Source organism: Oncorhynchus kisutch, linkage group LG14 (genome assembly GCF_002021735.2).
Source record: "Oncorhynchus kisutch isolate 150728-3 linkage group LG14, Okis_V2, whole genome shotgun sequence".
Lineage (NCBI taxonomy): Eukaryota > Metazoa > Chordata > Actinopteri > Salmoniformes > Salmonidae > Oncorhynchus > Oncorhynchus kisutch.
In genome coordinates this window covers 79,026,996-79,048,680 of record NC_034187.2, presented here as the reverse complement: position 1 = coordinate 79,048,680, position 21,685 = coordinate 79,026,996, and the positions used below count along the sequence as shown (strand labels likewise).

Here is a 21,685-nt window from a genome sequence, read left to right as displayed (position 1 = left end):
CATACCTGTAGCTCGTTGTTATTGTCTGTTAATCATACCTGTAGCTCGTTGTTATTGTCTGTTAATCATACCTGTAGCTCGTTGTTATTGTCTGTTAATCATACCTGTAGCTCGTTGTTATTGTCTGTTAATCATACCTGTAGCTCGTTGTTATTGTCTGTAATCATACCTGTAGCTTGTTGTTATTGTCTGTTAATCATACCTGTAGCTCGTTGTTATTGTCTGTTAATCATACCTGTAGCTCGTTGTTATTGTCTGTTAATCATACCTGTAGCTTGTTGTTATTGTCTGTTAATCATACCTGTAGCTCGTTGTTATTGTCTGTTAATCATACCTGTAGCTCGTTGTTATTGTCTGTTAATCATACCTGTATCTCGTTGTTATTGTCTGTTAATCATACCTGTAGCTCGTTGTTATTGTCTGTTAATCATACCTGTAGCTTGTTGTTATTGTCTGTTAATCATACCTGTAGCTTGTTGTTATTGTCTGTTAATCATACCTGTAGCTTGTTGTTATTGTCTGTTAATCATACCTGTAGCTTGTTGTTATTGTCTGTTAATCATACCTGTAGCTTGTTGTTAGTGTCTGTTAATCATACCTGTAGCTCGTTGTTATTGTCTGTTAATCATACCTGTAGCTCGTTGTTATTGTCTGTTAATCATACCTGTAGCTCGTTGTTATTGTCTGTTAATCATACCTGTAGCTCGTTGTTATTGTCTGTTAATCATACCTGTAGCTCGTTGTTATTGTCTGTTAATCATACCTGTAGCTTGTTGTTATTGTCTGTTAATCATACCTGTAGCTCGTTGTTATTGTCTGTTAATCATACCCGTAGCTCGTTGTTATTGTCTGTTAATCATACCTGTAGCTCGTTGTTATTGTCTGTTAATCATACCTGTAGCTTGTTGTTATTGTCTGTTAATCATACCTGTAGCTTGTTGTTATTGTCTGTTAATCATACCTGTAGCTTGTTGTTATTGTCTGTTAATAATACCTGTAGCTTGTTGTTATTGTCTGTTAATCATACCTGTAGCTTGTTGTTATTGTCTGTTAATCATACCTGGAGCTCGTTGTTATTGTCTGTTAATCATACCTGTAGCTCGTTGTTATTGTCTGTCAATCATACCTGCGCTACAGTCTGAGGCTTCATGTGTAGAAAATTAAGTGGGAGATTTCTAATCAATGCAAAATGGAATTACAATTACGGAATTAAGTTGGCTAAATGAGAAGGAGTAGGCTACAATGATCAACCAACAGGTAGGCTGTTTAATATGAATGGAGTTCTTGACTTGGACTGAAATTGGTGCCGGTACTCATTTTGGGATCTGGTATTGTTATATTTAGGTGCAGGAGCTCCACAATACTTTTGAACTAATATTCTATAAGAGGAACAGGAGCTCAAGCAGTAGAACATTTGAGGTTCCGGAACTCAGCCCTGGTGACCTCCTGCCCAAGACAAGATGGCTAATTTAGCTAGCTAGGTTCTTCACATGGATTTGATGCAGTCCAGACAGACACTACCAGATGGTATGATCGATAACCTATGGCAGTAACAAGATTGTCTAACAAGCCCGTGGCGGTTTGGCTACTTTGCCTCAGTGCCAAACACACCAGCCCCTGCACCTCCCTCGCCCCTCCCCCGCCCGTCCAAACAGGGCGCAGCCAAACAAACTCTGTGGGACAGCACACCGGCTCTCTGCGTGAACAAGTCTCCATTAAAGTTTCACATAAATATTCTTTCCTTAATAAAACACATACGTGAAAAAAATATAATGATATTATTTTAATTGTGAAATATTTGAAAATACCCGTGCCTAACACACACACGCAGACAAATACACACAGACACACACACATTTCCAGACAGTGTTTGGGTTAGAAAAGAAGTAGAGCACCATACACTCTCTCTCTCTCTCTCTCTCGCTGTTGCTGCTGTCGGTAGTGGCCTCAGGCTCAAAGAGAGAGAAAGAGAGAGAGAGACACTGCCCACAAAATGAGGTGGAAACTGAGTTGCACTTCCTAACCTCCTGCCAAATGTATGACCATATTAGAGACACATATTTCCCTCAGATTACACAGACCCACAAAGAATTTGAAAACAAATCCAATATTGATAAACTCCCATATCTACCGGGTGAAATACCACAGTGTGCCATCACAGCAGCAAGATGTGTGACCTGTTGCCACAAGAAAAGGGCAGCCAGTGAAGAACAACCATTGTAAATACAACCCATGTTTATGCTTATTTATTTTCCCTTTTGTACTTTAACTATCGGCACATCGTTACAACACTGTAATGATATGACAGTATGACATTTGATTATTTTTTTTTGTAGTGTAATGTTAACTGTTCATTTTTATTGTTTATTTATTATCTACTACACTTGCTTTGGCAATGTTAACATATGTTTCCCAAGCCAATAAAGCTGTTAAATTGAATTGAATTGAATTGAGAGAGAGAGAGCAAGAGAGAGTCTACTGTTTGCTGATGATCTGGTGCTTCTGTCCCCAACCAAGGAGGGCCTACAGCAGCACCTAGATCTTCTAGAGATTCTGCCAGACCTGGGCCCTGCCAGACCTGGGCCCTAACAGACCTGGGCCCTGACAGTGTCAGTAAGACAAAAATAATGGTGTTCTAAAAAAGGTCCAATTGCCAAGACAACAAATACAAATTCCATCTAGACACTGTTGCCTTAGAGCACACAAAAAACTATACATACATCCGCCTAAACATCAGCGCCACAGGTAACTTCCACAAAGCTGTGAACAATCTGAGAGACAAGGCAAGAACGGCTTTCTATGCCATCAAAAGGAAGATCAAATTTGACATACCAATTAGGATCTAGCTAAAAATTCTTGAATCGGTTATAGAACCCATTGCCCTTTATGGTTGTGATGTCTGGGTTCTGCTCACAAACCAAGAATTCACAAAATGGGACAAACACCAAATTGAGACTCTGCAGGCAGAATTCTGCAATAATAATTATCAAAAGCCAGAAAAGAGCCATTAAGTTCTACAACCAATCAATCAAACCTTCCATAACAAAGCAATCACCCACAGAGAGATGAACTTGGAGAATAGTCTCCTAAGAAAGCTGGTCCAGGGGCTCTGTTCACAAACACAAACAGACCCCACAGAGTTCCAGGACAGCAACACAATTAGACCCAACCAAATCATGAGAAAACAAAAAAGTTAATTATTTGACACATTAGAAAGCTATTTGGCCCTAAACAGAGAGTACACAGTGGCAGAATACCTGACCACTGTGACTGACCCAAACTTAAGGAAAGCTTTGACTATGTACAGACTCAGTGAGCATAGCCTTGCTATTGAGAAAGGCCGCAGCAGGCAGACATGGCTCTCAAGAGAAGACAGGCTATGTGCTCACTGCACACAAAATGAGGTGGAAACTGAGCTGCACTTCCTAACCTCCTGTCCAACGTATGACCATATTAGAGACACATACGTACAGTGGGGGGGAAAAGTATTTGAACCATTTGGAATTACCAGGATTTCTTCATAAATTGGTCATCAAATTTGATCGGATCTCATCTAAGTCACAACAGTAAACAAACAGTGTGCTTTAACTAATAACACACAACGTATTGTATTCTTCTTGTCTATATTGAAAACATAATTTAAACATTCACAGTGTAGGTTGGGAAAAGTATGTGAACCCCTCTAGACTAATGACTTCTCCAACAGCTAATTGGAGGCACAAGTCCGCTAACCTGGAGTCCAATCAATGAGACAAGAATGGAGATGTTGGTTAGAGCTGCCTTGCTCTATAAAAACACTCACAAAATTTGAGTTTGCTATTCACAAGAAGCATTGCCTGATGTCAACCATGCCTCGAACAAAATATATCTCAGAAGACCTAAGATTAAGAATTGTTGACTTGCATAAAGCTGGAAAGGGTTATAACATATCTCTAAAAGCCTTGATGTTCATCAGTCCACGGTAAGACACATTGTCGATAAATGGAGAAAGTTCAGCACTGTTGCTACTCTCCCTAGGAGTGGCCATCCTGCAACGATGACTGCATGAGCACAGCGCAGAATGCTCAATGAGGTTAAGAAGAATCTTAGAGTGTCTGCTAAAGACTTACAGAAATCTCTGGAACATGCTAACATCTCTGTTGATGAGTCTACGATACGTAAAACACTAAACAAGAATGGTGTTCATGTGAGGGCCCCACGGAAGAAGCCCCTGCTGTCCAAAAAAAACATTGCTGCACGTCTGAAGTTTGTAAAAGTGCCCCTGGATGTTCCACAGTGCTACTGGCAAAATATTCTGTGGTCAGATGAAACTACAGTTGAGTTGTTTGGAAGGAACACACGACACTATGTGTGGAGAAAAAAAGGCACAGCACACCAATATCAAACCCTCATCCCAACTGTAAAGTATGGTGGAGGGAGCATCATGGTTTGGGGCTGCTTTGCTGCCTCGGGGCCTGGACAGCTTGCTATCATCGACAGATAAATGAATTCCCAAGTTTATCAAGACATTTTGCTGGAGAATGTTTGCCTATTTCTCCGCCAATTGAAGCTCAACAGAAGTTGGGTGACGCAACAGGACAAAGACTCAAAACACAGAAGTAAATCAACAACAGAATGGCTTCAACAGAAGAAAATATGCCATCTGGTCAGAGTCCTGACCTCAACCTGATTTTTAAAAGTAGAAAAACAGATCCACATCACATTGGGTGAGGCGGTTTGCAGGAGAGTATTTTGAAGTTGAGGTTTAGAAAAATATAAAAAAGAGATGCAAAGAAAAAGATATAAAAAGATGATTACATAGGACACGACAAGACAAAGACGTCTCACTGCTACGCCATCTTGGATTCTTGCCACTGTATTTCCCTCAGGTTACACAGGCCCACAAAGAATTTGAAAACAATCCAATTTTGATAAACTCCCATATCTACTGGGTGAAATCCCACAGTGTGACATCACAGCAGCAAGACCTGTTGCCAGAAGAAAAGGGCAACCAGTGAAGAACAAACACCATTGTAAATACAACCTATATTTACCTGTATTTATTTCCCCTTTTGTAACTACTTGCACATCATTACAACACTGTACATAGACATAATATGACATCTGAAATGTCTTTATTTCTTTTGGAACTTTTGTGAGTGTAATGTTCACTTTTTGTTTATCTATTTCACTTACTTTTGCAATGTAAACATATGCTTCCCATGCCAATAAAGAATGCTTCCCATGCCAATAAATCCCCTTAAATTGAAATAGAATTGAGAGAGATAAAGCACAAGCATGAGGGCCAAACTTCTGAGTTTAACTCTGGATAACCGGTCATATGAAAGTGGCTCACCTTTTAGCCAGGTAAATTTCTATGGCAACGAATCCTTCAGAATGAACCTGCTCTGGGGCGGGCTAACTCACGGCTAACTCCACTTACCCTGAATGAAATGACTGATATGCGAGTCGAGGACCAATGAAATCAGATTCTCTCCTTCCTGCAAAGATTAAGTCATCATCGACTTCATTTGGGGAAAATTACTGAATAAATATTTAATTTAAAAAACAAATGTTAAAATATATCACATTACACATGTAGTAATGAAGGAATGCATTTAAAATTTCACACACAGTAGTGACATTTTATCAATAGGAGTGGGAAGAAAGGTGCTTGTGGTTGTGCATTGATAAGCAAACCACAGTCTGCATTTACGACAAGCATTTACGACGCCACCTCTAAAAGCCTTTCACCATAACCTGATTCATTTGCAAGATAACATTCTTTCATTTAGATTTTCGGCACAAATGAAAATGTGGCACTGACTCGCCCATGGATTGATGTTTCAGCATTATCTCAATGAAGAGTTCGGCACAGACAGAAGGGGAAACCCAGACGTCACAGGGGCTATAAAGCCCAGGTATCCCATTAGAATGTTTTCTCACCGGTGAGAGGAAGTACAGTCGCGGGTGGTGGGAGAGAGGATAGAACTCGGTGAAACTGGGCTGACATTCTGCAAAAAAGTTCTTTTTATACATTTTTCTGTTCCCAAAACTAAAATCTGTTACAAACACAGTGAACTAATTTTAATAGACTTGACTCTTTTCCAAAGTTGTATAAGATTACGTGGTTTAAGGGATTGAGTTTGCACACACGCAGACTTCACAGAGGAGGCGTTCCCTAAATGAAAATATACAAATATATGCTACAACAAGCCAATAGGATCTCGCTATCCTGTGCTTGGCATTGCCCACCTCCTGCCCACTATGCTTCATTTGCTACCACTGTAAACAACACAAATTAACAATCTTGCTTGTAATCTCCCGCTTACAAGCAAAAAACTCAAACAGGAAGTACCAATGATGCGCTCAATACGGAAGCGTTCCGATGAAGCGGTTGCTAAGCTACAGGACTGTTCCACTAGCACAGACTGGAATATGTTCCGGGATTCATCCAATTAACATTAAAAGAGTTTACCACATCAGTCACCGTCTTCAATAATAAGTACATTGACGATGTCGTCCCCACACTGACCATATGTACATATCCCAACCAAAAGCCATGGATTACAGGCAACTAAGCTAAAGGCTATAGCTTCCGCTTTCAAGGAGCGGGGTCAAAATCCGGACACGTATAAGAAATCTACGGCCTCCGACGAGCCATCAAACAGGCAAAGCGTCAACACAGAACTAAGATTCAATCCTACTACGCCGGCTTTGATGCTAGTCGGATGTGGCAGGGCTTGCAAACTATCATGATTACAAAGAAAAACCCTGGCAGCGAGCTGCCCAGTGACGCGAGCCTACCAGATGATCTAAATTTCTTCCATCCCCGCTTCGAGGCAAGCAACACCAAATCATGCATGAGAGCCCCAGCAGTTCCGGACGACTGTGCGATCTTGCTCTCCTTAGCCGATGTGAGCAAGACCTTTATACAGGTTAACATTAACAAGTCCCCTGGGCCAGACGGATTACCAGGATGCATACTCAGAGCACAAGCTGACCAGCAGGCAAATGTCTTCACTAACATTTTCAACTTACATGTTTCAAGGAGACCACCATAGTCCCTGTGCCCAAGAACACCAGGGTGACCTGTATAAATGACATTCGCCCCATAGCACTCACGTCTGTAGCCATAAAATGCTGGTCATGGCTCACATCAATACCATCATCCCAGACACCCTGGACCCACTGCAATTCACATACCACCCCAACAGATCCACAGATGACACAATATTTAGTGCTCTCCACACTGCCCTTTCCCACCTGGATAAGAGAAACACCTATGTGAGAATGCTGTTCATTGACGACAGCTCAGCGTTCACCACCATAGTGCCTTCCATCACTAAGCTCCGGTTCCTGAGATTGAACACCTCCCTCTGCAACTGGATCCAGGGCTACCTGATGGTCGGCCCCAGGTGGTGAGGTTAGGCAACAACACATCCGTCACACTGACCCTCAACACGTGGGAAGAACAGGGAATGCCTGCTCAGTCCCCTCCTGTACTCCCTGTTCACCCATGACAGTGTGGCCACGCACGATTCCAACACCATTATTAAGTTTGTTGATGACACGACGGTGGTAGGCCTGATCACCAATGACAATGAGACAGCCTATAGAGAGGAGGTCAGTGACCTGGCAGTGTGGTGCCAGGACAACAATCTCTCCCTCAACGTCAGCAAGACAAAGGAGCTGATCATGGCCTACAGGAAACGGCGGGGCGAGCACGCCCCCCCCCCCACCAACATTTATGGGGCTGTAGTAGAGTGGGTCGTGAGCTTCAAGTACCTCGGTGTCCGCATCACTAAGGAATTAACATGGTCCACACACACCAACAAAGTCTTGAAGAGGGCACGACAATGCCTCTTCCATCTCAGGAGGCTGAAAAGATTTGGAATGGGGCCTCAGATCCTCAAAATGTTCTACAGCTGCACCATTGAGAGCATCTTGATTGGCTGCATCACCGCTTGGTATGGCAACTGCTTGGCATCCGACCACAAGGCACTACAGAGGGTGGTGCAGATGGCCCAGTACATAACTGGGGGCCGAGCTCCCTGCCATCCAGGATCTCTATACCAGACGGTGTCAGAGGAAGGCTCTAAACATTTTCAAAGACCACAGCAACCCAAGCCATAGATTGTTCACTCTGGAACCGCACGGCAAGCGGTGCCGGAGCACCAAGTGTGGGACCAAAAGGCTCCTGAACAGCTTCTACCCCAAAGCCATAAGGCTGCTAAATATTTAATCAAATAGCTACCCTGACGATTTGCATCAACCTTTTTTGGACTGACTCTCTTGCACTGAGTATTTGCACACTCACTGGACTCTACCCACACACTCACTGGACTCTACCCACACACTCACTGGACTCTACCCACACACTCACTGGACTCTACCCACACACTCACTGGACTCTACCCTCACACTCACTGGACTCTACCCACACACTCACACATACATACACTGACACTCCAACACACATACACACACACAAACATTACATACGCTCACACAAACAAAACACACACACACATGTATATGGATGCCACACACAAACACACACACACATACACACACTTTTACACACCTCGCATATGCTGCTGCTACTCTGGTTATAATCTATCCTGATTACCTAGTCACTTTTACCCCTACCTACATGTATATATTACCTCAACTACTAACACTACTGCTACTCTTGTTTATTATCTATCCTGATTACCTAGTCACTTTAACCCCTACCTACATGTATATATTACCTCAACTACTAACACTGCTGCTACTCTTGTTTATTATCTATCCTGATTACCTAGTCACTTTAACCCCTACCTACATGTATATATTACCTCAACTACTAACACTGCTGCTACTCTTGTTTATTATCTATCCTGATTACCTAGTCACTTTAACCCCTACCTACATGTATATATTACCTCAACTACTAACACTGCTGCTACTCTTGTTTATTATCTATCCTGATTACCTAGTCACTTTAACCCCTACCTACATGTATATATTACCTCAACTACTAACACTGCTGCTACTCTTGTTTATTATCTATCCTGATTACCTAGTCACTTTAACCCCTACCTACATGTATATATTACCTCAACTACTAACACTGCTGCTACTCTTGTTTATTATCTATCCTGATTACCAAGTCACTTTAACCCCTACCTACATTGGTTGCTCCACTAAAAGTTTAGCGATTATGCGGTGGGATTTACGAGTTAATTTGTGGTTTAGTACAATACCCTGCGTCAGTACTTCATTGCTCCAGACCAGCGCAGGGGGGAGTTAGAGCACTGATTATGCTTTTGGGTCCCAAGGCGCTACTGTGTCTCTGTAGTACTGTAGCCTACTCCTGACCAGTCACGTTGTACAGCGCCTTAGTGGCGCAACAGTCTAAGACACTGCATCGCAGTGTAAGCTGTGTTGCTATAGAGGCTGGCTCAATACCTGTGCCGGCCTTGACTGGGAGACCCATGAGATGACTGTAGGTTTCTGGTTTCTCTCCCTCTAAAAACAGAAATCAATCATTCTAAATAACAAACTGGCTTTATTTACAAATTAGGAACATTGTCTCACCCCATGTTCAAGAATGGCATTTTCTCTCTCATTTTATATTAATATAAAACAAAATAATCTCCAAAATATTGTTGTTTTTTTAAACCTAGGGATTATTATTATTAATTTAGAATTATATAAAAGCCCCTTGGATATTCTCACAGATATATTATTAACCCTGTTATTAGCAGAACCAAAAATATTGGTCATGGCACCCGAGTGACGCACAATGGGATTGCCTTGCCGTTCTCCAGCTGTATCTACTGAAATAGTGGTAGGTGTGCGAGGTTCAAAGCACGAGGGTAGGGGGCACGGGATGGGCCATGCACAGAAGACAGACCTAGCCCATGGGGAAGGGAGGAGGAGGAGGAAGGGGGAACCCCCACCCCGCCACACTGGTTAGCACAGAGCAACACTTTAAGGGGCATTGCATTAATAATGGCGCTGACTAGGGAAACGCTCCCACTGTTCTTAGTGCCAGTCTGCACGTTCAAACTAAAACAATGTCACTAATAATGGCGTGAAAAATGCCCCTTGGATATGAATTCAGAGGGCAGATATTATTAAATATTAAAGCATTACACCATTATGACCTCATTACAGGCAACACTCAAAAGTTCTACTTAAAATTCTAACTGGATTTAACGAAAAATGACATGAAAAGCACACATTTGTAAATCACAAACTCTAAAAGTAATTGGAAAGGTAAATACAAATTATTTGTGACATTGTTGTTACAATAAAGAATGTAAACAAGATGCTGTGTTTTTATTTACAGTAGTGATGGACAGCTGGTGGCATTTTGAAAACAGGTTTTCAAACACGTAGCCCGACATTTAATCCTAGTCAAAATTCCCTGTCTTAGGTCAGTTAGGATCACCACTTTATTTTAAGAATGTGAAATGTTAGAATAATAGTAGCGAGAATCATTTATTTCAGCTTTATTTCTTTCATCACATTCCCAGTGGGTCAGAAGTTTACATACACTCAATTAGTATTTGGTAGCATTGCCTTTAAATTGTTTAACTTGGGTCAAAAGTTCAGGGTGGCCTTCCACAAGCTTCCCACAATAAGTTGGGGGAATTTTGGCCCATTCCTTCCGACAGAGCTGGTGTAACTGAGTCAAGTTTGTAGGCATCCTTGCTCGCACACGCTTTTTCAGTTCTGCCCACAAATGTAGGATTGAGGTCAGGGCTTTGTGATGGCCACTCCAATACCTTGACTTTGTTGTCCTTAAGCTATTTTGCCACAACTTTGGAAGTATGCTGTGGGTCATTGTCCATCTGGAAGATCCATTTGCGACCAAACTTTAATGATGATGTCTTGAGATGTTGCTTCAATATATTCACATAATTTTCTTGCCTCATGATTCCATCTATTGTGTGAAGTGCACCAGTCCCACCTGCAGCAAAGCACCCCCACAACATGATGCTGCCACCCCCGAGCTTCACGGTTGGGATGGTGTTCTTCAGCTTGCAAGCCTCCCCCTTTTTCCTCCAAACATAACGATGGTCGTTATGGCCAAACAGTTCTCTTTTTCATCAGACCAGAGGACATTTCTCCAAAAAGTACGATCTTTGTTCACATGTGCAGTTGCAAACCGTAGGCTTTTTTTATGGCGGTTTTTGGCTTCTTCCTTGCTGAGTGGCCTTTCAGGTTATGTCGATAAAGGACTCGTTTTGCTGTGGATATAGATACTTTTGTACTTGTTTCTTCCAGCATCTTCACAAGGTCCTTTGCTGTTGTTCTGGGATTGATTTGCACTTTCTGCACCAAAGTACGTTCATCTCTAGGAGACAGAACGCATCTCCTTCCTGAGCGGTATGACGGCTGAGTGGTCTCATGGTGTTTATACTTGTGTACTATTGTTTGTTTGTACAGAGGAACGTGGTACCTTCAGGCACTTGGAAATTGTTCCCAAGGATGAACCAGACTTGTGGAGGTCTACAATTTGTTTGCTGAGTTCTTGGCCTGATTTCTTTTGATTTTCCAATGATGTCAAGCAGAGGCACTGAGTTTGAAGGTAGGCCTTGAAATACATCCACAGGTACACCTCCAATTGACTCAAATTATGTCAATTAGCCAATCAGAAGCTTCTAAAGCCATGACATCATTTTCTGGAATTTTTCAAGCTGTTAAAAGGCACAGTCAACTTAGTGTATGTAAACTTCTGACCCACTGAAATTGTGATACAGTGAAATAATCTGTCTGTAAACAATTGTTGGAAAAATTACTTGTGTCATACACAAAGTAGATGTCCTAACCGACTTGCCAAAACTATAGTTTGTTAACAAGAAATTTGTGGAGTGGTTGAAAAACTAGTTTTAATGACTCCACCTAAGTGTATGTAAACTTCCGACTTCAACTGTATATAGGGCAGGTAATCAAGGAGGTGATGGAGTCCAGATGAATGTCATTATGCGCCTAACGCTGGTGACAGGCGTGCGCCCTAATGAGCAGCCTGGTGACCTAGAGGCCGGAGAGGGAGCACACGTAACATACCCGTTCCAGGGTTAAGACCATAACCACAAAGGACTGAAAATGAGCCGGAGCTGGGAGGATCACCAAAACTAAAGGTATTTTCGTTTCAGTGTATTTTCTTTAAAAAAAAATGTATATAGCCTATCAATGTGTAGGCATACCGTGTAATAAAATTGATAATTAAATAAAGGTTAAATAAATAAATGTTTTAAGTGATTTTGTACTAAAAAAGTGAATGTGTTTTTGCAGAGTACACAACCATGCCAACAAACATCCGTGGGGATCAGTGGACAACGGGCTGGACAATGGGCTGGACAACGGGCTGGACAACGGGCTGGACAATGGGCTGGACAACGGGCTGGACAACGGGCTGGACAACGGGCTGGACAACGGGCCGCACCGAAAAAACGCATGGTTGCCAAGTTTTGCTCGATTTAGTTTTGCTCGATTCTTAAAATGTGTATGCAGCATGTGTGTGTTGGAGTCACTTTTAATTTTTTTTTTATTTACCATTTCTATTAGGGTTGCACATTTTGGGAAATATTCAGAGGTGGACATTTTTCATGGGAATTAACGGGAATATATGGGAATTAATATAAATACCATTTAAATGTAGATGATTTTTGCATTGGATAGAATTTCCATGTCATATGAAGACAGAAACATAAACCTTTTGCCTTATCATAAGTAGACATAATTGCAAATGATGAAATCCTTCCAATAGAAATAAAAACAAACATTTAGTTACGAATGTAACTTTAATTAGATTAGTTGCCATGGGATGATTTCACTGAACAACGAAAGAAAGGGAATATTGAATGATCCCCAATGTTCCATCACATCTCCCAAAAACGTGTTCAACATGCATCTGTAAAATTATAGTCTAGAAACTAAAGCTTTGGTTGTCTTCCTCTCAGGCTTCCATGTCTTTACCCTGGACCTCCTCAATGTCCACCTCTTGAACATCAGACTCTGAGGCCTCATCTTCACTGTCACTCTCCAACCTTGTTGAGGATGGCTCGTTGTCAGGCTCAAAAAGCCTCAAATTTGCCCAGATGGCCACCAATTTTTCAACCCTTGTATTGGTCGGCCTGTTGCGTGCTTTGGTGTGTTTGTGTGTTCCCAAACAAGGACCAGTTGCGCTCTGAGGTGGCTGATGTTGGTGGGATTTGGAGGATGATGGAGGCAACAGGGGAAAGAGCCTCAGATCCACAAAGTCCCTTCCACCAGGTGGCTGATGAGATATGTTGGCACAACTGCCATATTGGATCTCCATCCCAAACCCCTTGCTTGGACGTGTACTTCGCTAGACTGCCAAGAACCTTGCCATCATCCAGGCCAAGGTGGCGAGACACGGTATTGATGACATCATAGCCCTTGTTGATCTCTGTACCAGACAGGATGCTCTTGCCAGCATACCTGGGTTCCAACATGTACGCTGCAGTGTGTATGGGCTTCAGGCAGAAGTCTTCACTCTTTTTGATGTATTTCAGAACTGCAGTTTCCTCTGCATGGAGCAACAGTGAAGTGGGCAGGGCAGTACATATTTCTTCTCTTACATCTGCAAGCTGAGTCTGAACATCAGACAGGATGGCATTGTCTCCCTCATTACGTGCAATGGCTACTGCTATAGGTTTCAGGAGTTTCAGGCTGCTTACCACTCTCTCCCAAAATACATAATCCAGGAGGATCCTGGAAAATACTCTTTCAAACACACACGGTCACGTTGTACAGCGCCATTATGGTTATTAGCAGGTAGCTGGACAATAGACTTGCCTAGAAGGAGAGTAGAGGGAGAATTCTATCGTCAAATGTATTTCTTAGTTAGGTTGGCTGTATCACAACCGGCCGTGATTGGTTGAAATTTCAGTTTAATCCACCAGAAAAGACAAAACAAATAATACAACAATCAGTATTATTGTGATTATGTATCACATCCGACCGTGATTGGGAGTCGCACAATTGGCCCAGCATTTCTCTCCCTCTAAAAACAGAAATAAATGTTTTGCCCATTACAAATATTATTTTGGCCTCCAAAATATTGTTATATATTATCAAGATGGTGGCACAGTCACATAGCCAGCACCGACATAAAGCTGAGTGACTCACTCATTCATGGCTTTGGATCCAAATAAATAAGTACCAACATTCTTTTTTTGAATTATTATGGGCTATTAGCAGGACAACAGACCTTTACCAACACCTCTATGTATTTTGATACTTTGTGGATGGGGCCTCCCGAGTGGCGCAGTGCAAAATGCGTTGCTACAGATGCAGGTTCAATACCCATGCCGGCCGCCACCGGGAGACCCATGAGGCGGCTTTTGGTTTTAATTTAGAATCCTCCAATCCTCTCTATGTATTATTGGTGGAGAGTCACGTCATATTTTTCGTTATACTGTAGTAGAGGTCGACCGATTAATCGGAATGGCCGATTAATTAGGGCCGATTTCAAGTTTTCAAGTTTTCATAACAATAGAAAATCTGTGTTTTTGGGCGCCGATTTTTTTTAAATGTTTTTTTTGTGTGTTTTGTTGTTGTTTTATACCTTCATTTAACGAGGCAAATCAGTTAAGAACACATTCTTATTTTCAATGACGGCTTAGGAACGGTGGGTTAACTACCTTGTTCAGGGGCAGAACGACAGATTTTCACCTTGTCAGCTCGGGGGATCCAATCTTGCAACCTTACAGTTAACTAGTCCAACACTCGGCGGACTGTGACATACATACAGGAGACTGCCTGTTACTCGAATGCAGTAAGAAGCCAAGGTAAGTTGCTAGCTAGCATTAAACTTATCTTATAAAAAACAATCAATAAATCATAATCACTAGTTAACTACACATGGTGGATGATATTACTAGTTTATCTAGCGTGTCCTGCGTTGCATATAATCGATGCAACGCAGGGGGATGATTAAACAAAAGCGCATTTTCGAAAAAAGCACAATCGTTGCACGACTGTACCTAACCATAAACACCAATGCCTTTCTTAAAATCAATACACAGAAGTATATATTTTTAAACCTGCATATTTAGCTAAAATAAATCCAGGTTAGCAGGCAATATTAACCAGGTGAAATTGTGTCACTTCTCTTGCGTTCATTGCATGCAGAGTCAGGGTATATGCAACAGTTTGGGCAGCCTGGCTCATTGCGAACTAATTTGCCAGATATTTTAAGTAATTATGACATAACATTGAAGGTTGTACAATGTAACAGGAATATTTAGACTTAGGGGTGCCACCCGTTAGATAAAATACCGAACGGTTCCATATTTCACTGAAATAATAAATGTTTTGTTTTCGAAATGATAGTTTACGGATTCAACAATATTAATGACCAAAGGCTTGTATTTCTGTGTGTTATTATGTTATAATTAAGTCTATGATTTGATATTTGATAGAGCAGTCTGACTGAGAGGTGGTAGGCAGCAGCAGGCTCGTAAGCATACATTCAAACAGCACTTTCGTGCATTTTGCCAGCAGCTCTTCGCAATGCTTCAAGCATTGAGCTATTATGACTTCAAGCCTATCAACTCCCGAGATTAGGCTGGTGTAACCGATGTGAAATGGCTAGCTAGTTAGCGGGCTGCGTGCTAATAGCGTTTCAAACATCACTCGCTTTGAGACTTGGAGTAGTTGTTCCCCTTGCCCTGCAAGGGCCGCAGATTTTGTGGAGCGATGGGTAACGCTGCTTCGGGGGTGGCTGTTGTCGTTGTGTTCTTGGTTCAAGCCCAGGTAGTGGCGAGGAGAGGGACGGAAGCACTGGCAATACTAAAGTGCCTATAATAACATCCAATAGTCAAAGGTATATAAAATACAATTGGTATAGAGAGAAATAGTCCAATAAATACTATATTAACTACAACCTAAAACCTCTTACCTTGGAATATTGAAGTCTCATGTTAAAAGGAACCACCAGCTTTCATATGTTCTCATATTCTGAGCAAGGAACTTAAACGTTAGCTTTTTTACATGGCACATATAGCACTTTTACTTTCTTCTCCAACACTTTGTTTTTGCATTATTTAAACCAAATTGAACATGTTTCATTATTTATTTGAGGCTAAATAGATTTTTATTGATGTATTATATTAAGTTAAAATAAGTGTTCATTCAGTATTGTTGTAATTGTCATTATTACAAATAAAAATAAATTGGCCGATTAATCGGTATCGACTTTTTTGGTACTCCAATAATCGGTATCGGTATCAGCGTTGAAAAATCATAATCGGTCGACCTCTACTATAGTGCCTATAAGAACATCCAATAGTCAAAGGTGTATGAAATACAAATATAGAGAAATAGGTATAGGTATAGAGAAATAGTCCTATAATTCCTATAATAACTACAATGTAAAACTTCTTAACTGGGAATATTAAAGACTCATGTTAAGCGGAACCACCAGCTTTCATATGTTCTCATGTTCTGAGCAAGGAACTGAAACGTTAGCTTTCTTACATAGCACATACTGCACTTTTACTTTCTTCTCCAACACTTTGTTTTTGCATTATTTAAACCAAATTGATCATGTTTCATTATTTATTTACGACTAAAAATATTATTTATTTATGTATTATATTAAGTTAAAATAAAAGTGTTTGACACTTTTAATGACAATTCAGTATTGTTGTAATTGTCATTATTACAAATATATACATATAAAGACCGGCCGATTAATCGATATCGGCTTTTTTTGGTCCTCAAATAATCGGTATCGGCGTTGAAAAATTGGTCGACCTCTAACTTTTACCCCTACCTACATGTACATATAACCTCCACCACCTCGTACCCCTGCACATTGACTCAGTACCGGTACCCCTGCACATTGACTCAGTACCGGTACCCCTGCACATTGACTCAGTACCGGTACCCCTGCACATTGACTCAGTACCGGTACCCCTGCACATTGACTCAGTACCGGTACCCCTGCACATTGACTCAGTACCGGTACCCCTGCACATTGACTCAGTACCGGTACCCCTGCACATTGACTCAGTACCGGTACCCCTGCACATTGACTCAGTACCGGTACCCCTGCACATTGACTCAGTACCGGTACCCCTGCACATTGACTCAGTACCGGTACCCCTGCACATTGACTCAGTACCGCTACTCTACTGTATATAGCCTCGTTATTTATTGTGTAACTATTTTCTATTTCGATTTGCTAATGTTCTTACTTTTTAACTCTGCACTGTTGGGAAAGGGCTCGTAAGTAAGCATTTCACTGTGAACTCTACACATAATGTATTCGGCGCATGTGACCAATCAAATTTGATGAGATTTTTTGTATTTGACACACCCACTTGCATGGCCCTGCCATGGCCCTTTAGTACAAAAACTAATTTGAGTCGACACACTTCTACTGCTATCTTTTTATGACAGCTACTGTCTGACAACACCTCAGTTATAACACGCATGATGAAGCTTGTGTTATAGTACTATTCATTAGATTCCCGAACATGTCAGGACACACCAGATCTCTTGTTTAGTCGCTTTAATAGCCTTTCCTACTCACCCTGCATTCACACCTTGAACAGACACTCAGCTCTGTATTGCTTTGTGGGTTAGGTGTGTATGTTTGTGGGTTAGGTGGTTGTGTGTGTGTGTGTGTGTGTGTGTGTGTGTGTGTGTGTGTGTGTGTGTGTGTGTGTGTGTGTGTGTGTGTGTGTGTGTGTGTGTGCGTGTGTGTGTGTGTGTGTGTGTGTGTGTGTGTGTCCTTCCCTCCCCCAGGGGGAGTCCTAGCAGAGGTACTATACCTTCATGCCTCAACACAGTAAACAGACACACATCATTATACACCAACCTACACACACTTGAGGAGAGTTGAGAAGACACTGTGAGTATTACTGTCATTGTTAACATATTGTAACCCAGGGTCATTACAATATCAACTCTTGAGAACGGGCCCATTAGAGTACATGAATGGGCAAGTAACATAATTAACTGAATCAAGTCTGGACCAAGACAGCGCTGTGTGTGTGTGTGTGTGTGTGTGTGTGTGTGTGTGTGTGTGTGTGTGTGTGTGTGTGTGTGTGTGTGTGTGTGTGTGTGTGTGTGTGTGTGTGGGTCTGGCAGTTTAAAACACATTATGGATGTACAACAGCCGGTGGCGGGAGCCTGAAACTGAACATTCACACCCACATACACACAGACACTGCCTGCCGTTGCTACAGTTTGTTCGTGTGAAACAACAGCACATCCAGGTGAATCGTGACAATGAGGTGACAGAGAGAGGGGTCAGAGAGGTAACGCGACTAACGCTTAACGACCAACCACAACACACACACGGAAGGAAAATGTTTCTATATGTATATGGCGGTACTCACGCTTTTCTTCCGTAGGTGCAGTCCATGTTTCAACAGTCCTGGTAAATCCCGGATCTTCTGCCTGAGCTGAACCTGGTCTCGAGCTCCGGTGTTCCGGTTATTCCACCGCCAGCCGCTGACCATACCGTCTTCCCCACCAGGCTCCGAGTCCTCCATGTCTGTCTCTCGCTGTCTCTCCAACTCCCGCTCCTCTTCTCTCCTCTCACACGCAGACACACCAGTTACGGATCATTGTCGTCTCTCTCTCTCCTCCTAGAACTCTCATTCACACACCGATCTGCGTCTGTTCAGCAACGAACAAACCGCGCGCCTTAATGACCTATAGCCGCAGCAGCACGCGACGCTTCTCAACCCACGTCCTCCTCCTCCTCCTCCTCCCTTGTACTATCAGTGTGTGACTGACTGTGTGTTTGTGTGGGGAGGGACTCGCAGAAGAATATCATTGCATAATATCCACTAGTCAGTCTGTCAGCAGTCAGACATAGAGGAGTCATAACACCTTGCTAAACATGTAATACATTGTATGCACATTATCCCCGTTTTTAATCCTAATTAGATACATTGATAATAACACATTTAGGCTACATATCAATGTTGACAAATGAGGGCCAAGCATATAACTGTTGTATTAAAGAGTATTTTCTGTGGCATTCAGAAACAAAATGGTGGAAAGGACAGCCTGGAGGCTAGACCAACCTGCATGTGGCTCCAATTTCCATATGTAAACAAAGGTCCATTAGGTTACACCATCAGGGTGTGTGTGTGAATGTGTGCATTTCTCTAAACTGAAGTCACCTGACAGTGGGAGAATGTCACGAAGCTATGAAATGTACATTCCACACACAGGTCTCTGTCTCATTCTCTCTCGTTCGCTCTTTCTCTTTCTCTCTCTCTCTCTCTCTCTCACACACACATATATACAGGGGGTCTAAGTGAATGGGCTGAAGTCAGTAAGTGTGTTGTATAACTGAGATGTCATGTCTGTTATCCAGAGTCTTAATCTCACATAATTGGCCCCTTTCATCCACTCAGATTACACTACACAAACACACACAAACACACACACACACACACACACACACACACACACACACACACACACACACACACACACACACACACACACACACACACACACACACACACACACACATAGTCTTGTACAGCTAACCTTGTTAGGACACAATTCAGTCCCATTCAAATCCTATTTTCCCTAACCCCTAAATGCTAAACCCTAACCTATCCCCTTACCCTTAATTTAACGATAATCCTAACCCTAAACCTACCCCTAACCCTTAACATAATTCTAACCCTAACCCCCCTAGAAACAGCATTTGATCTCGTGACTAACAAAATGTTCCCAGTTGGTGCAACCTGGGTAGTGGCTGGTTTAGGTCTCACGACAACTGTGCACTAGGTGCACAAAAGCTGCATCCTGATTCATCACACTTCTCCCAAAGTATACACTAGCACACTCCCTGTCATGGATTGAACCTCTACGGGATCGGTGTCCCTAAACCGGGACGGTTGTTGCTAACGCGCGCTAATGTGACTAGAATGACGTCGTAAACAACAGCCAACTTTCCGGGACATAGAAATGTCTTATATGGGCAGAAAACTTAAATTCTTGTTAATCTAACTGCAGTGTCCATTCAACAGTAGCTATTACAGTGAAAAAATACTATGGTATTGTTTGAGTAAGTGCTCAATAACATAACACTTTTATCACGGCAACTGGTTTGATACATTCACCTCTGAAGGTAAATAATGTACGTACATTCAGTAATCTTGCTCTGATTTGTCATCCTGAGGGTCCCAGAGATAAAATGTAGCATAGTTGTGTTTGATAAAAATCAATATTTATGTTCAAATGTAGGAACTAGGATGTACAGTTTGACCCCCCTGCTGTCTCTGGCTCCACACCTACCCCGCCATCTAGATGTGCAAACATATTTTACCATAGCATGTTTGTATGTTCTCTATAGTTATGTACTTGACAATGTATCAATTGACCATATTGGCACATTTGGGCAAACTCCTGGCAGACTTGATACAAAATATTGTGTAGTAATGTAATTCTTCACTGGATCAGCCTGAAATTTTTGCACACACACTGCTGCCATCTGGTGGCCAAAATCGAAATTACACTTAGACTCCTATCTGAAAGTATGGCCTTTCTCTTGCATTTCAAAGATCTTTTACCAGATCTAGTGTGTTATATTCTCCCACATTAATTTCACCTCACATTTCCACAAACTTCCAAGTGTTTCCTTTCAAATGGTATCAAGAATATGCATATCCTTGCTTCAGGTCCTGAGCTACAGGAAGTTAGATTTGGGTATGTCATTTTAGGAGAAAATTGAAAAAAAAGTGTACGATCATTAAGTTAAAAGCATTCGATTGGTGTAAGCATTGGCTAGAGGGCGTTTCCACTATTGTTAAACCCATGACTGATTTATGTTTGATTTGGATCCCCATTAGCCGACGCCAATGGCCAATGGCACTCCCATTGGCACTCCCACTGACAATACTGTCAGGCTCCCTCAAGCAGTAAGCAGAGAGCAACATCTCTGTCTCTACAATACTGTCAGTCTCCCTCAAGCAGTAAGCAGAGAGTAACACCTCTGTCTCTACAATACTGTCAGTCTCCCTCAAGCAGTGGTAGAGAGTAACATCTCTGTCTCTACAATACTGTCAGTCTCCCTCAAGCAGTAAGCAGAGAGCAACATCTCTGTCTCTACAATACTGTCAGTCTCCCTCAAGCAGTAAGCAGAGAGTAACATCTCTGTCTCTACAATACTGTCAGTCTCCCTCAAGCAGTAAGCAGAGAGTAACATCTCTGTCTCTACAATACTGTCAGTCTCCCTCAAGCAGTAAGCAGAGAGCAACATCGCTGTCTCTATAATACTGTCAGTCTCCCTCAAGCAGTAAGCAGAGAGCAACATCTCTGTCTACAATACTGTCAGTCTCCCTCAAGCAGTGGTAGAGAGCAACATCTCTGTCTCTACAATACTGTCTCCCTCAAGCAGTAAGCAGAGGCCCTGTCTGCGGCCCTGTCTGCCTCTGACTCTCTGCCTGTCCCTGCACTGGGGGACCCTCCAGTAGCATCGAACCCACCTGCTGCTACCTCCGACGACCGTCTCCAGTCCTATCCTGTTATCAGCACCTCAAAACCCTGAGCTGCACTCTACACCCCATCCCCCACAACCAGAGCCTGATCGTCTTGGGAGGAGAGTGAGAGGGAAAGAGACTAGTGGAAAACTAGAGGAAAACACACACACACACCCACATGCGCACACACACGCACGCACGCACGCACGCACACACAC

General features: G+C 42.2%; 1 protein-coding gene across 2 annotated transcripts in view; it reads right to left on the bottom strand.

Annotated features, from left to right (window-relative positions):
* The window catches only part of LOC109880072 (rap guanine nucleotide exchange factor 5-like), a 90,128-nt gene extending 71,375 nt beyond the window's left edge, over nucleotides 1–18,753 (bottom strand). For both annotated transcript variants that reach the window (XM_031789008.1, XM_031789009.1), the window contains exon 1: nucleotides 18,357–18,753. In XM_031789008.1, the coding sequence (XP_031644868.1) occupies nucleotides 18,357–18,512 (156 nt within the window). In that variant the 5' untranslated portion in view covers nucleotides 18,513–18,753. The remainder of the gene's footprint in view (nucleotides 1–18,356) is intronic.
* Nucleotides 18,754–21,685: the final 2,932 nt, after the last annotated feature.